General features: G+C 39.1%; 1 protein-coding gene across 2 annotated transcripts in view; it reads right to left on the bottom strand.

Moving 5' to 3' along the window:
• Positions 1 to 15977, bottom strand: part of SLC10A7 (solute carrier family 10 member 7) — a 148910-nt gene that overhangs the window by 22905 nt on the left and 110028 nt on the right. For both annotated transcript variants that reach the window (XM_027692760.1, XM_027692761.1), the window contains exons 7-9: positions 4876 to 5041; positions 2018 to 2069; positions 436 to 509 (exon numbers count right to left, since the gene is read on the bottom strand). In XM_027692760.1, the coding sequence (XP_027548561.1) occupies positions 436 to 509; positions 2018 to 2069; positions 4876 to 5041 (292 nt within the window). The remainder of the gene's footprint in view (positions 1 to 435; positions 510 to 2017; positions 2070 to 4875; positions 5042 to 15977) is intronic.

Below are 15977 nucleotides of genomic sequence, written 5' to 3'. Positions count from 1 at the left end.
TGATTTCTGAATACACTATATCCTTTGATATTCACCTACACATCTCAGGTTTTAGGTGTAAGATGTTGTTGTGAAACTGGGCAGATAAACCTTACAACCTTTTCAGTAAGAAATCTGACATTTTATCAATATTGGATTAGGCAACAGAACAGAATAAAAACAGAATGAAAAATCCACCTCCCACAAATAAGATGGTCTTACTCTATTACCACTAAAATCTCAGCTGAGAAGACTGTTCTCTGCCCTGTAATAAGCAGTTATTTTATCTGTGCAAGAATATTATCCTACTATTAGTATCATACTGTTAGCATTACTTGTCACACTAAAATCAAAACCATTTAAGCAGAAAAAACACCGACTAAAACCTTATTTTTTCAACAAAGCAAGGTATGAATGTTATTGATGTTTCATTCACAAGCTTATCTCCTGACTTACCCAGGGTGAGGGATTTGTGTGTGGAACAGAAGACAATAGCCACTGTGTCTGCTGGTGTGAAAGTAGAGTTATTCCTAGAAAATAAAAGAGTTTTAATAACCTCTAATAACAAAAACCTTCTTAAAACAACATCGATCAAATATATTACTTTGAGGATCTATATACACGTTCACATCACTTTGATCAGGTCTAGTGACAGAAATAATTCTACCCATAAATGAACAGTAGTGTTTGATTTATTTTTTTTTTTTAAAGCAGAATTGTTTCTCAGTTGTGGCAAACTCTCTAATGAATACACTCCCATATGAAGGAATGGAATTTTGAACACATGGTGCGTAGGACACAACTTTATTCCAGCCAAGGTTATGCTGTATCACAGCAGTAGCCAGCTTGACTCCATAAAAAAAAAGAGAGAACAACTTACAATTTCTTCTCCTAGTATGTGATATTTAAAAAATGCTCAGTTTAGACAGCAAATTGAGTCTACACTATCAGCACTGCTTAGAATACGGAGTTAGCTTCTACTTCAGAGAAAAACTGCATCTAAGAGTTTACACATTGCAACTAAGGCCAGGAAGGGTTGGGAAAATGACATAGTGAGAGAGATATATGACTGTCCAAAGGATCACCCTTTGGTCCACATTAGGAGTAATTTTATGAGATTCTAAATATCTCTCATACTGACTTGGTTACTACTTATGGCAATTTAGATTTCACAGTTGGGACATAACTTCCCCTTAGGTTAGGTCTAGCAGTTCAGAGGGTACTTAAAAATGCCTTTTAAGGCCCGGATATGATCTTGTCACAGAAAAATTTTCTTGTGGTACTAAAAAAGCCCAAAGACATCATACTCTTCTTTGTGATTCTCCCTTACAGATATTGTGTAATTTATATAAAGCATATGTCTGGATTGTGGCACTTTCCATTCAGCAGAGTGCAGCTAAGACAAATACTCCAGTAAGTCAAGTGAGAAGACAATGGTGTAGACTCCAACCAGCCCAAGTGATGCACTGAGCCACTGGCTAATACCATTCTCACAGTACTATTTTTTGAGAAGTGAATGTACAACAGTCTTTCCTTATTGATATTTAAAAAGGAAAAAAAAATAGCTCTACCAAACATTAGCTCAGGACAACTGCCTTTTAAGAATCACCACATAAATGTAACAAATTTGACATATACAGAGAAGAGTGAATTGCCAGCCCAGCAAATGTATCTTGAGATGTAAAAAGTCAAACTGAGTTCTCTCTCTCATATGTCATCAGCATGTCTGCAGGGCAAATTATACCTTCAGTGACATCTGTGCAAATCCATTTTTTTCAGTGGATGAGGTATAGCAGTGATTGATTGAGATTTAACAACTCTGTAATTAACACATGAGAAAGGACAGAATTCAGGTCCTGCTCTCTTAGCCTATGAAACTCTAACAGAGAAAATGCAGAAAGAACAATATGAAATACCAAAATGAGGTCACCCCTATTCAGAAACCTGCCTTTACACATTTGCATAGACTGTATCACCCAAACTAAAGATATTACACAAAAGAAATATTCAAGGGTTGTTATTCAGCTCATTCAATTACCTTGTGGAGAAGAGGAAAGTCAAAAACATGAAGCTCATCTGTACAGAAAATACTGAAAGAGAAACAAGTTAAAATTAGAGCACAATTGCAATTGCTGTGTACATGCCTTTTGTCCCCATAGTACAGCTAGGCTGGACCAAGTCCAGAGAAATCCAATGACAGACAACCTTTAAAAATTGTCTGGAAGAACAATACGTATCATTACATGGAGGAAAACCAGAGCTAATGTTGTTCTTCCTGGGCTAACTCTTCTGAATCAAGTATTTCTTGATGGCAGGAAAGGTCACTAGTGCAATGCTGCACATCTCTTTGCACTAGCTTTGCTTAATTGGTTGACATCATAAAATCTGTCAGACATCCTCTAGATGCTGGTTATTTAGACTTTCTATTTTACAGGAGGAAGTACAGTGTGTAAGAGCGACCAAAATAAAAACTCTCAACCCTGGGTATATTAATCATGATCATCCATGGGGAGAGTAAGAGAAGATCATCACAGACATTTTAATTCTCTCTGAGACAAAGGCTAATTCCTGAACTGGGCAGTGCACATCAGACAAAGCAGCTTTCGTTCAAGCTCAGTCAGCTTTGTAAGTGTGGACAGTTCTGAGCATCCTGAGGGGAGCTCTCCTCTCTGCCAGTTCTGCTGACACCCACAGGCACTGTGGGATGCACAGAGCCCACTCTTGGACTGCAGAGATGTGGGGAGAAGCCACTGGCTTCCCCACTGTGCAGCTGGGACTGCAGAGGCTGAGTGTCATGCCAGAGCACAGGAACTCCCACAGAACTGGAGGAGAAACCCTGTGACCTGCACAACCTTTTCTGTGTGTTTGTGGGTTATGGGGGACAGGCTTTTACTTGCAGCAGAATCTAAGGTGGGTCCTCTCCCTTTCCCTTGCAGAACTTGTGAATGCAATAAGGTATCCCATATTTGATTTTGACTCCAGTTTACAACTGGGAAACGTGGCAGGGATATTAACTATTACCAGTGACATTTTCTATTCTCTTACATACATTTCCTAGAATGTATAAATGTCACCTCAGCATGCACTTAATTCTTCCTTCATGAACTAAAGAAGCAATCCATTGTTCCTGAATTACAGTTTTTCTGCAACTAAGTATGTCAGTTTAACAGGCACAGAAAAAACCAATCCCTTAATACATATAATTCTGTAAAGCACTAAACGTGTTTTGCTACCAATTAGTCCTTGTGCATACTTTGCTGTGGCTAGAATACTAACATAAAAATTACACAAAAACATTAATCAGCAGACTAAAAAATGCAGTTTCATCTCAAACTTCTCATGCTAATTTCACTTCCTGGTGTAACACAATACATGCATCCAGCCAACACATCCAAAGGTGATACAGAAACTTTTTCTGGAATACAATGTGCATATTCATCTCTAAAACTTCCTCGGTTTTTGCTTTTATAAATATTTTAGGGAAAAAAAAACAATTGTCTAATATCTTCCAAATAGATTCAATGCTTATGTTAATATTCTTACTAAGAAATTCCAGTTATGCACAATGGCAATGTAAATGTATACATAGTGATTTTCAGGGCATTGCATGACAAATGGTACATATAATTACACATGGCACAAATGCAGAGTTGTCTTGAAAAGCAATAAAGACCAAAAAGGGCAATGGAAGCAACACTCCACATCAACTTTTTAAGAAAGAACACATCTTTTTAACTAAAAAAGAATAATTTTTTTCCAAAGTAGTGGTCATCACAGTAAAACTACTTAGTTTTTAATTTCTCTGCATGTTAAGTCAGAGTTGAAAATTTCTCTGTCATTCTTTTTTGCTGACAACTCTGCACTGATTTAAGTGCATCTGGGATGTGTCCTTCTCAGGTGCCTGTGCAAAGTAGGATTTCATCCATTTTGAGAAAAAGCTCCATAGCATTGCTTCCTACTTCTTCACTTTCAGAATAAAGTATTTATATAACACCATTTATAATCCCATGTACTATTTTACACATGTATAGTGTTTTATAATCCAAAAAACTGCCGCAATGAGGAGAGAATTAAGACCTGATGCACAAAGGGCAGGGGCAAATTTCCTACTGACTTTGGTGGAAGTTGGATTTGTAGCAATAAATTATTGTTATTAGGCAGAAGCACGTGCAAACAAACACACTTCAAGGTAGGTGATGCACTGATTTCTTGAAATCTAACAGTTTTAGAGTATGAGATGTGATTTATACTGAAGTATACTGTAGTTACCTCTCCTCCATGCAAATCGAAACTCCTGTCTCTGGACAGTCTAAAGCGAGATGGGAATTCCCTACTGGGAGAGGAGGTAGCGCCTGTATACCACTGCCTTTCCCTGGGAGGTGGTGATCTGCAAGTGTATTTTTAACTGATGGCAAGGATATCAGCAGGCTATTCTCATGTGTATGTTATTTAAGGCTGAATGACTAGAGTGCTTCTAAAACAAGCTCTGTAAGCAATGTGTTCATCCACAGAAACAGAAACATATCAACACATTCAGGCTTGCAACTGGTTTCTAGGTTTACAGTATACGAGGGAAGAACTGTTTAAAAATTATAACAGTGCTTCAGAGTAACAGCTCAAACCCAAATCTTTCCAAAGTAATGCTTTACCTGTTTAGAAAGGAAGGACCACTGGGCAATCTCAGGCACACCTAAATAGCAGGGTTCATCCTTTTCTAAATGCTTACTTGATCCCCTAAAAGCATCCAGCCCCTCAGAAGTCTGGTAATCTGGTTTACTAGTGCTTTAAAAGTACAAGCTCTATGCCCATGCCAGTATTCCCACAGCTCCACCTGGACACACAGCTCATTACAAACCTGAAACACAGATAGAAGAGATGCTTTAAGGCTGAACTTACTTATGAACACCACTATAATCAAGCTAAATTTATCCAGGTCGATATTTGGATTGGCAAAAGTATCACAGAACGTTGTGTAGATGATCATCAGGAGCACACAGCTGCTGATAGCACCAAATGGAGGCTTCTTCCTTTCAAGCCAGTCCTTGATGTATCTTCGGACAATCTGAAACACAGAAACCAACAGGTTGCCTCTTTTCAAAGATGCAGGGAGCCAAGTTGGGCATCACAAAGTGAATCTGACAGCGGAAAGACACAAAGAGAAGAGAGTAATTTGGATGACGGCCACAGTGGATTTCAAAGCTTCCCTGCCACACAACTCTTCTTCTGGGGAATTTAACATTTGTAGTGCAACTTCCACTGGGCGTCCATAATGAGAGTATATTTTCAAGTACATTCAAATCCATCCTTAATCATGCCAAATGTTCTTTGCTAGCTGTCACTGAGACATGCCCATTAAGCCTCCCCAAAGTTTATCTCCTCTGCTGATACTAATGGATGTATGTAATTATCACAGTCCCCTTTGCATCAACAGACAATTCCAAGTGCAACTTTGGGAATCTTAAAAATCTGACATCTTCAGGAATTTCATGACGGTAGATAATCGAAAGTGATCCATGGAACATTTTAATATTTAAATAGCTAGCGATGCACCAGAAGTTTTTAATTAAATTATAACTCAAGCTTGAAAAGCAAAAGTGCATGTGTTGTGGGAGTTTAAATAATTCAAACTCTGAATATCTAGAGTTTTTGTAAATCCAAAGACAAATGCCATTTGCACGCTTTTAGAATACCAGAATTAACACATGAAAACAAGGAAACCTACTGTACTTAGCAGAACTTTTGCACTTTCAGGAAGCAGAATCTGAAGCTGTTTTTCAAGAATTTTTTAGAAACAACTATAAATTTTAAAGTAACTTTCAAATTATGCTGAATAACACGGCACTAAGCCTCAGCAGATACAATGCATCTATTTCAGTCCTGCCTGGGGAGTTGCTTTTAGTTTTTCTGTTTACTTTATATGGTTTGAAAAAACTTTTTAAAGCTTTTATCATATAGCTGCAACTTGTGTTAATTTTTCAGCAATCACATTATCTTGCCTAATTTCTCCTGAGACCTCCTGATGTTCTCTGTTACCATGCTCTTTCGGAAATAACAGCATGAGATCCTGAAGCACTTCTACCAGAGGGCTCCAAAGGTGTCTCGTTACCTTCCCTTAGCAGTACCATTAATAAACATCACCACCATCACTTTAATAATACAGAACGTCTTAGAGGTATTCAAGATTAATATCAAAGCATCATCACCAATGCTACCACAGGACCCTTTCACACGCTGACTGCCAGAGCTGCGGGATTGACCTCATGGCTGTCATTTTTTCCTCACTGCCTTCCCAGTTTGTTTGCAAGTCTCTCAGTAGGGAAGTCCTAGAAGCAGCTATCCCAGTCACCACAGCAAACAGACTTCATCGACCACAGGGCACACACTAAAAATTTGGCACATGGGGTTCACACAAAGCTAAGTAGGCTGAAGACCAGCACTTACGTCCCAGCATTTCTGGGCTCCTGCTGGTGAAAAATAACAGATTTGCAGGAAACCATGTAAGGGAATGCTCAACGCCCCAGTGAAAACACTGAACTTGAAAATTTCACACTTGCCAGATGTTAAAGAGAGAACATAACTCAAAATATAAGGCCAAACTTCTGAAAGAGTTCGGTGGAGCTCCTTCAGCTATCTCCTGGCAAGCCACTGTGTAGGAATAAGACACTGCATTGATGGAAGAGAGGCAAGAAAGCTGAGTGAAGACATGTAATGAGCAGTGTGAAAGACATCAAATGGGAAGTCCAGATTAGTCTAATCTGAGCAGATTTGGGACTCTAATTATCAGAAGCAAAAAGTAAAGTCTTTCACTTCTGAAGTGAGTGGTTTTTTTAAGAAAGCTAAAAAAAAAATCCTATTATCCCTTAAATTGTCACGTTGAGGAAAAAGAAAAGCTACTTAAGACCAGCTATTAATTTATAGCCCTTCCAGAAGATTTATACTGAAAGTAATGAGATGTTGAAAAAGAAAAGTGATGGTTCATTATGCCACAGTACAACTTATATTAGAGGTATTTATTGAGAAACCTTGTGCCTGTACAAGGTCTAATAATAACAGCAGACATGACAATAATAACATTATACATGTAATTATCATGGACTGACATATAAGGAAAAAAACACATTTTAAAAATGAAACTGCAAGTATTTCCTAAAAATCTTCAGTGATAGCTTTTTTAAATATCCACCACTATCTAGTCTGGAACTACTGCGAATCAACAACGATAAATACTGGTACAGCTTCTTACTGCACATGGTATTTTTAAAAAAAAATTCCATAGCCAGACCCTGAAGAACTAAATTGTGGCTTCAGGAAATCATCTAATCAATCCAGTGTCATGCTAAATATATACAAACCACAGACAAAATACATCCTCTCTAACACGGAATCCCATATATTTTGATATTCTCACAAGGTTCAACAGGATCTGTAATTTCAGAGGTCAATTCAGTCTATAATCACTGATTTGAGGTAACCTAAATTCTTGTATAACTTGGAAGGGAGAAATATAACCTTACAGAAGCTCCTGTCAGCTGATTCATTTTGACTGGAAAACAATCGCTTTGTTATTCATGCCCAGTAGAGTTGCTTCAGGACAAGGATACTTTGAAAGCCTCTTAATTCTTAACCCAATTCTACAACTTTTCAGAGTAAATACGGAACTAAAAAAAAAATTTGTAGTGAAATAACAATGAATCCCACAAATACAATAAAGACGACACACACTCAGAGCCTGGGCTGAAATGCTAAAGTAAAAGCTACCACAATCATTTTTGGATGGTAAAGCCTGTACGAAGGATGTCAGACTCAGGCACCATAATGTGTGACACCCCTCAGCTGAAATCATGAAGTCCAGTAGTTTGAGATACATATCAGTACAACAGGGCATAAGGGAGGGAAAAGTACCAGAGAAACAAGCAGTTGATAAAACACCTGAACTAATGATTCTGTTGAAAGATGAATATACAGCCTGGATTAGAAATATGAACAACTGGCATCCAAACTAGATGTATCACACTGATGGAAAAGAGCAAAAATGGGATGTATTGTGTTTGTGTGACAAGGTTTTGGTAATGTGGGGGAACAGGGATGACTTCTGTGAGAAGGTGCTAAAAGTTTTCCTTATGTCTGATGGAGCCAATACCACTGAGCTCGAAGACAGACCCACTGCTGGTCAAGGCTGAGTCCATCAACAGTGGTGGTAGTGATTCTGGGATAATATTTAAGTTGTTTACTCAGAGGGTGGTAAGACACTGGCATAGGTTTCCCAGAGAAGTTGTGGATGCCCCATCCCCAGAGGTGTTCAAGGTCTATTGGGTGGGGGGCCCTGAGCAACCTGATCTAGTGGCTAGCATCACTGCCCATGGCAGGAGAGTTGGAACTAGACAGTCTTTAAGGTCCCTTCCAACCCAAACCATTCTATCATTCTATGAATATTCAGTATGTGAAACATAAAAGCATTTAAAAATGTACTCTAGTGGGGAGATGCTGCAGGCTGCTATCATGCTGCAGATCAATGCACAATTTTTAAGGTACAAAGTCCTTGCAACCCATATCCCTGCTGAGGCTTCTGCAGAATTATTTCTGTGAGGACGACTTCAGACATCTGGTCCTATACTAGTGATGACATTAGGTATGATGAACTGTAAAGATTTTTGTGCAGATTCAAATGCCAGCCCCAAAGAGCACGGAATGACTGACCCAGAGGTTGCACATGAAAGAACAGTGTATGGTGATCCTTCTCTCAAACTGCGGTTTATTGGAGAGAAGAGCGCAAGAGAAAAGTGGAAGAGAAGCAAAACTTTGTAGTAGGGGATATTTGATAAATAAACTGCATGATGAAAGATGCTGATAAAGTCACAGAAAAACTAGACAATAAGAGAACATAAACGTGTCCATCAGGCAACCACCTCCTAGTGACTACATTCTGGCAATCTCCAAAGGTTTTGCAAAGGCATCAGCTCAAATTTGCTTCAAAACACAGTTTCAGGCTCAAACTTTCCTATTGGCCAGGATTTAATTTTTAACAACAAAGAAATGTAATTACACATGAATTAACAGTAGTGTCCCCATTTCAATTTAGTTCTTCTACCAGAATAGTTACATCCACAGTATTTTTCCTCCAGACTGCTCCGTATCCTGCCATAACCTCGTTGTCTAAACACCAGTCTCCCTAAGCAAACAGGCTTACTGCTCATATGCTTAATTCACTTAACATTCCTGTACAAAGAAACACAATCTGCTGTTCCAGGAAAGCAGGTAAACAATGCTTATCTGTTATAAGATCACACATGAAAATAGCAGTAGATATATTATAGAAAAACAGTTCATTTACCTAATTGTACCTTCATAACAGTCACGCTGTATATGCAGAGAAATTTGTCAGTAAAATCTAGCTAGACTGTTTCCACCTGTCTGCTCAAGTGCTGGACATACAAAATAAAAAATGCAATAAACAATGTAATTCATTAATGTTCATTAGTAGTTGAACTATACAGGGCAAGGAGCTCCCTTCCCTTATATGGAACAAAATAATTTCCGATATTTGTAATACAGTACATCTTTTAAAAATTATCTAGATCTTCAACTTAATTTTTTAACTCATGAAAAGAAAAAAAAAACCAACCAGCAAACCAGAGGAAATGGTTAGGAAGTCACTTTTTCTGTTTCCATTATACACACACGCATGTCTCTTGGTATTTACGTAAAATAGATTCTTCTGTTTTTATCAACCCTTTTGGACTGATTTAATCTTTAACAGAATTTACAGTGTTTTTACTGCACTTCTGCTCCTTTTGTTTATTATGTATTGGTGTGTACTTCTAAATACCTGGGAACAACACCTGGGCCTTTACCATTTAAACAAAGAAACACAAGTCACTTTTTCCTTGTGTTGAAACACACAAGTAAACAAGCTGAAACCATGCTGGATTATCACCATATCTAAATGCAGTATACCTTACTTACTTTGTTATTTAAGGTAAGATTGCTAACTCATTCTAAACTAATATTATTACTACTTACAGCAACAGACTTTTGCGATGAACTCTAAAATGTAAAATTTTCTTTTGAAAACCTTTGACTCTGATTAGATATTTTCAACAGTTCAATAATTTCTCAATATCTCTTCTTATATAGTGATGGCAAAACAAAACAGACGACTGCATGGAATATTGGGAACTACATCAGTGAAGCCTGGAAGACACGAAAGGTGGGAAAATTGAAATAAAATCAATTAAGATGACAGTGATTGTGAAAACCAGTAGAAAGAATCAGATACTAGAATTGAAGGGAGATTAATTTGGTTGTAGAAATGAAATAAGGTGATAAGATGGAACATCCTTCACAGATTTCTATATAGCACAGCTACCCACTGTATATATAAGGTCTGCATCACAGTTCAAATGTACCAACCTTTTTCCAAAGCAGAACTTGTATCACTTCAGCCAGACCTTGTCCTAATAATTTTAGAGGGACAGTACCTATGTGAGGGCATGAATTCCCATCTGTTCCTGAATACTGCTATAAAGTTTCAAACTTTGTGATGGTTCACCCACTTTTCTATACCTTCTAGGACATCAAAAAATGTCAAATCTCTCCTTATGCTATGGACTTTGCAATCTAATGTTTCCTTTCTGAAGATGGAAGGAAAAAACATTTTTGCAATCTGGGGTAAAAAAAAAAATCTTCTTTTACAAGCATCTTGTTTTCTTCCCTCAGCTTACCAAACTCCCCTAAAAGCTATCTTACTCCATTACATCAGTCAGTTTATCCCCAAAAGAAAGCTCCTGACACACATACGCCTTTAAAGCAAGCTTTATAAAAACACACGAGGCCATTTTCAAAATTAACTTTCACTTTTTGGGGTAATTTACAAGTGTTGCTTTAAAACCTTATGAACAGGTGCAACATTGCAAAAATGTAAAGGGTGCCTGCAGCAGGGGTACATGTTTTCTTCATATTTTGTATTCCATGGAGATTAGGTTCTGTTCCCTGTTTGAGTTGAGCGTCAGAAGGGAGTAATCTGTTGTCTGAGAGCTGTTTATCTGCCTTCTCAGTCTTCTGCAACAAGATCCTAGGAGAACTCATCTCCCAGGGTACTCCCTGGGAGCTCACCTGGACTTTGAAGAGAAAGCAGGGCTACTTCCACCCAGATTTAATTTACAAGAACAAAAAGATTTGACACTGTTTCCCTCTGAAGAACAGTTTAATTAACTGTTGTTTCCCCCAGCACTATAAACCAACATTAGGCTGAGTTGCATAGTACCTTCTACTCCCTACCAACTGCCACCTAACTTTCCCTTTCCATTTCTTATTCTTTAAAAATAAATACCTTATTAAGCTTTTTAGTTTCAATTTCACTGACAACTTGTATTGCAACATAGCACCCTTTTAGACTCATGTTTATAAGCATGCCTCTCAAATGCTGATAGGGTTCCTCTGGAACATTTTGCACAATGATGCACAAGGCACTTAAAATCCTTTACTTGTAGGATATCGAGATTTTTTTTGTGTGTGACTAGATTCAGTGAGGATTCCTATGCAACTGGCTTCGTTTTATAGATGTGGGAAGAAGAACTACATAGAATCATAACATTAATTTTAGCTTTAGTTAAGGTCTGTTTAATGTGAAGTGCCCACTTTACGCTGGCAGACAAATTACCAATGGGGCAACTAGAGAATGCATGAATGATAATGTACAGACAAGCTTTTTATTATTTATTCATAGAAAACAGTGGGTTTTGGTGTGCTGCTTTGAAAAATGTTCAAACTAGTAGAATATAATGAAAGCACAGTGAAAATTCTATTTCATTAACATTTAATCATAAATCGCTCTTTAATATAAAACATAAAATAAAAGTCTGTCATAAGCACTTAGGTGTAGGGAATGGAGAAAGTCTGCAAAAAGGGGAAAGGAAACACTGCAGTGGATTTCACTGTTCCTGTTATCTGTCACTTCAGAAGAAAAAAAATAAGCAAAGAAACAAGTCTTCAGCTAAATCTCACAACTGGTCATGAAGAAACTGCTTAGATATTTCTCAAAACCTTACATTTTGCTGGCTGAAAGTATTACCAACATCTATAGACAGGGAAACAATGATTTTAGCAAAATCACAACAGCTCAAGAGCAGCAGTGTTTACCAGGACTCTGCTACCCAGATAAAAAACAATCACAACTTCAAGCTGCCAGAGCAAATTCAAAAATCTTTTCCATGATATATCTATTACCATGTTTATCGTATAACAAGTATTCTCAAATTCCCCTTAGAGGTATACAAGAGCGATGCACAAATAACAAGCTCTTACTTGCTAAAGATCTTCAAGGCTTATAGAAAATTAGATCTTCATAAAATACTATAGATTATGTCTCTTTTTGAGACCTCTTGTCAGAGAGGTCTTATTTGTTACTCTGTAAATACAAATGCAATATTATACTATCAATACTGATTTGAGTAACATCATACTGTCAATTAGCAAAACACATCTGTAGACACAGAGGACACAGGCTACAACATTTTTTAAGTTTAGACAACCTGCACATCTCTGACAAGGAATAGAGTAATTCTCTTTATTGAAGACTATCTATCAGTCACTGCTATCTCTAAGACTCGGTGCCTCTCTGATGACATAATATCTTCCTCCTCCTTTAACAGTTTTATCTTTCCCTAACAAATGGCAGCCACCACCTGAGCAGAGCCTGTACCTGCAGTCCCTTACACACTTCACTGTCAGCAGCTAGAAACGCCGTGTTTTACTCCTGTCAATAGAACTCTTGCAACACTGGAAAAAATTGTTCAAGAAATAGTAGAAAAATAAGCATCAATTACACTGTTGTGACTTCTTTGTCCCAGCCATCATTAAAAATTCTGACAAGTCAGCCAAGAAACCAAAACTCTTGATACACTTTGCCATAAAGCAAACAAAAAAACCCAAACAAAACAAATCTAAAAGCACCTTCTCATCTGCTTTGCTTATATCCCAGGGGCTGCTCAGTCAGCTCTGCAGCCTGCTCAGGAAATGAGCATTTAGGCAACACAGGTTTTCCCAGAGGCAAGATTTTTTTAAAGGAAAATAAAGACCTTGGAGAATGCTTCCTTTAAGGAGCCTACTCTGTTTTACAGTGCTGTGGTTTGAGCACAAAGCCTCTGTTGATCACAGATGAGTTAGGAAGGCTGAAGAGAGGCAATCCTCCAAGCAGGCAGGTTTCAAGCTTGTTTTTTTCCCCAATCAAGCTCTTTGCCACCAGGTAACCTTACCAGGCATTCTTTCACTGACTTTTCTGCTGAACAGTATGACTGTGCATGGTAAGGAATTGACATTGTGGGCAGGAAATGATAAATTAGAAGTAATTGCTGAAGCTGTCATTCATGAATTGTAAGCCATTATCTCTTAACACATCTGGAATCCCAGAGCGAGCAACCTGTGATCCACAAAGCAGCATTAGGCTCCTATGCCTCAGGAACTGTGCAACAGTTCAGTAATGAGTGCACAGTGGTCTATGAACAAAGGGGAGAACGTCCCATTTAATTGGAACAGATCCATGCCACCTCCAGATGAAGGGCAAGCAGACCTATCACTGGATCTCTCAGTATCCTTTTCTTGCTTACTGTTTTTCTCCTTTCTACTGCCCATTACTTTTGGATATCCACCCTCAAATATTACTCCTATTCCCATCTGGGCAGGTTGGTTTACCTTTGTACAGCTATACCTAATGAAGAGAATCAATGTAAACTACCCCTGGCGTTTCTGATTTGTAGCTATTATTAGCATTTCCTCTCTTTCATATCCTCTGAACAGATATAGTCAAGTGCAAAAACTTTAGAAACAAAGTCTTTACGCTTAGAGGAATGTGAGCTATTTCTGTTGACCATTCATTTCCAGAAACTGTATCAAACACTTTAAAGAAGAATCATCCTCTTTCTTGTTGAAGTGTATTTATAAAAAAACAAACTCTTAATTTGTCATCAGGTTACACAAGTTCTAAGATTCTCTATTTTTTCTTTCAGTCTTTATCAGAACTCCTAAATCACATCTCAATTAAGTCTTGTCACAATTCTGATTTTGAACTTGTGATCATACACTGCATTTATTTCATATGCCTACTGCTCAATTCGTAATCCTTACCCTTACGAACAAGTTAGCTCACATATCAATTTCTTTAACATTTTTCCAGAGTAACATTCCATTACATACACAGAAAAAAGTCCTCATGAAATTTTGCAATCACGTTGTCTAGCAATCTACCATCATCTTCAGGCTTATTGCATTGCAGTTCAGACACTGACACTCCATCGCTATAGGTTTACCTTATTGCTAGATCTGCTGCCCTGCTATTTGTTTCCTAGAAATTTCCAGCTAAGGTTTCCAACTAATAGCTTCCAGTTTTTGGACCTTTCAAGACAAGAAGATTCAAGTACTTTTGCTTATCTGCTTTAGGTGGACACTTGATTCTGATGAGGTAAGAATGGGATACATAGGTAGGCTCATCAGTAACCCTTTGTCCTAATTCATAAGTGGTTTGAGCCAGGTTTTCCCCCTGAAACTAAGAAAGTGGTAACCCCCAGGGGGTGGTGACCCTTGGGGCTTGACCAATCAGTGCTCCTGCAAAATCTAAACATATCTCTGGAGACTGGAAGAGAAGCAGTGGTACTTGCTGGGAGAAGAAGAGGTGGCCATGTTGTGGTGAGCCACGAGGAGAAGGGGCTCCGGCCCCTTGGGGGCCTTTGCCCCCCCCCAGCCCCAAGTTGGGGGGCTGCAGGGACTTGGAACAGTGTTAGCTGGACTGAGTGCCTGTGGCTAGGAGCTGGGGGAGTTTTCTCCCCTGTAAGCAGAAGTGAGAGACGCTGGGAGCAGCGACGGAGCAGCAGCAGAACAGCAGTGTCCGAAGAGCAGTGGCAAAGAGCCAACTGATAAGAACCAAGAGAAGCAGCAGATGCCGGTATGCAACTGAAGCAGACACAGAGTTGTGTGAGGAAACAAAAAGAGCCAGCAGCAGAAAGCAGGACAAGAGACCCGAGCCAGCGGCAGGAAGAGAGTTTCGGAGGGTAAGAACTGGCTCAAACCAAAACCCCCAAACTCGCTAGAGACCCCTCTGAGAAAGAGGAGGGGGTGGTGGACTGAGAGGAGTCCTAAAGTGCAGTATGCACTGCTGAGAGGAGCTAGGAAGCTCATGGCCTCCTGAGAGATAAGCCAGGACGGCCGAAGGAATGTGTGTGTGGGGGGGGTGACCTTGGCCCCCCTGCTCCAGCTTCAGAGAAGCTGGCAGCCATCTTTGAGGCAGAGCATGGGAGCTCTGCACAGGGGCTTGATTTCCCCTGAGGATACCAGACCGTCACGGAGACCCCGGTGCTTCGTGATATGACCATGGTGTAGCGGCCGTGTCTGGGGTTACGCAGCCCATGGAAAGACCCCTTGTTTGGAGACGGGGGCCGAGAGAGACTTGGAAACCTCCCTCGTGTGTGCTGGCAGAGAGCCAGCAACTGTTTCTGGTGGAAGAGAAGAAGAGAGCCTGCTGCCTAGAGAGGAAGACCTGCTGCTGACAGACTGGAAGGGGTCTTTTCTTCTTCTTCTCTCCTGGACTTTTATTTGGAGGGAGAAGAGATTTGGCCCATTGTAAATATTATTGTCATGGTAGAGATAGATATAGAGTTAAGATTGTTTGTAATGTATTATAGTATTTATTCACGTGTATAGTCTTTGTAATATATTCCTTCCCCCCATATTGAGTCTCGTGTTTTTGTCTGGAAAACCCATCTCACATGGGGTTGAGATGTGGGTGGGGGGCTAGGAATCAGAATTGGATTTTGGGCCTGCTGAAACCATGACAAGACTCTAAGACATTTAATTCAAAGCATGTGAGCAATTCAACAACCTTCAGGGACACAGAGGTAATGTCCATTTTCCACATGATACGTGGAAATATCATGACAGCCAGGTTACACAGGTACTGATGCTGGTGGCTACTGCCAAGTTTACCATGCTCATCCTCTTAGATTTCAATG

The sequence above is a fragment of the Neopelma chrysocephalum genome, unplaced genomic scaffold, assembly GCF_003984885.1.
Source record: "Neopelma chrysocephalum unplaced genomic scaffold, ASM398488v2 Primary Assembly neopelma1_88, whole genome shotgun sequence".
Taxonomy (NCBI): Eukaryota; Metazoa; Chordata; class Aves; order Passeriformes; family Pipridae; genus Neopelma; species Neopelma chrysocephalum.
This window is presented reverse-complemented; position numbering and strand designations above follow the sequence as displayed.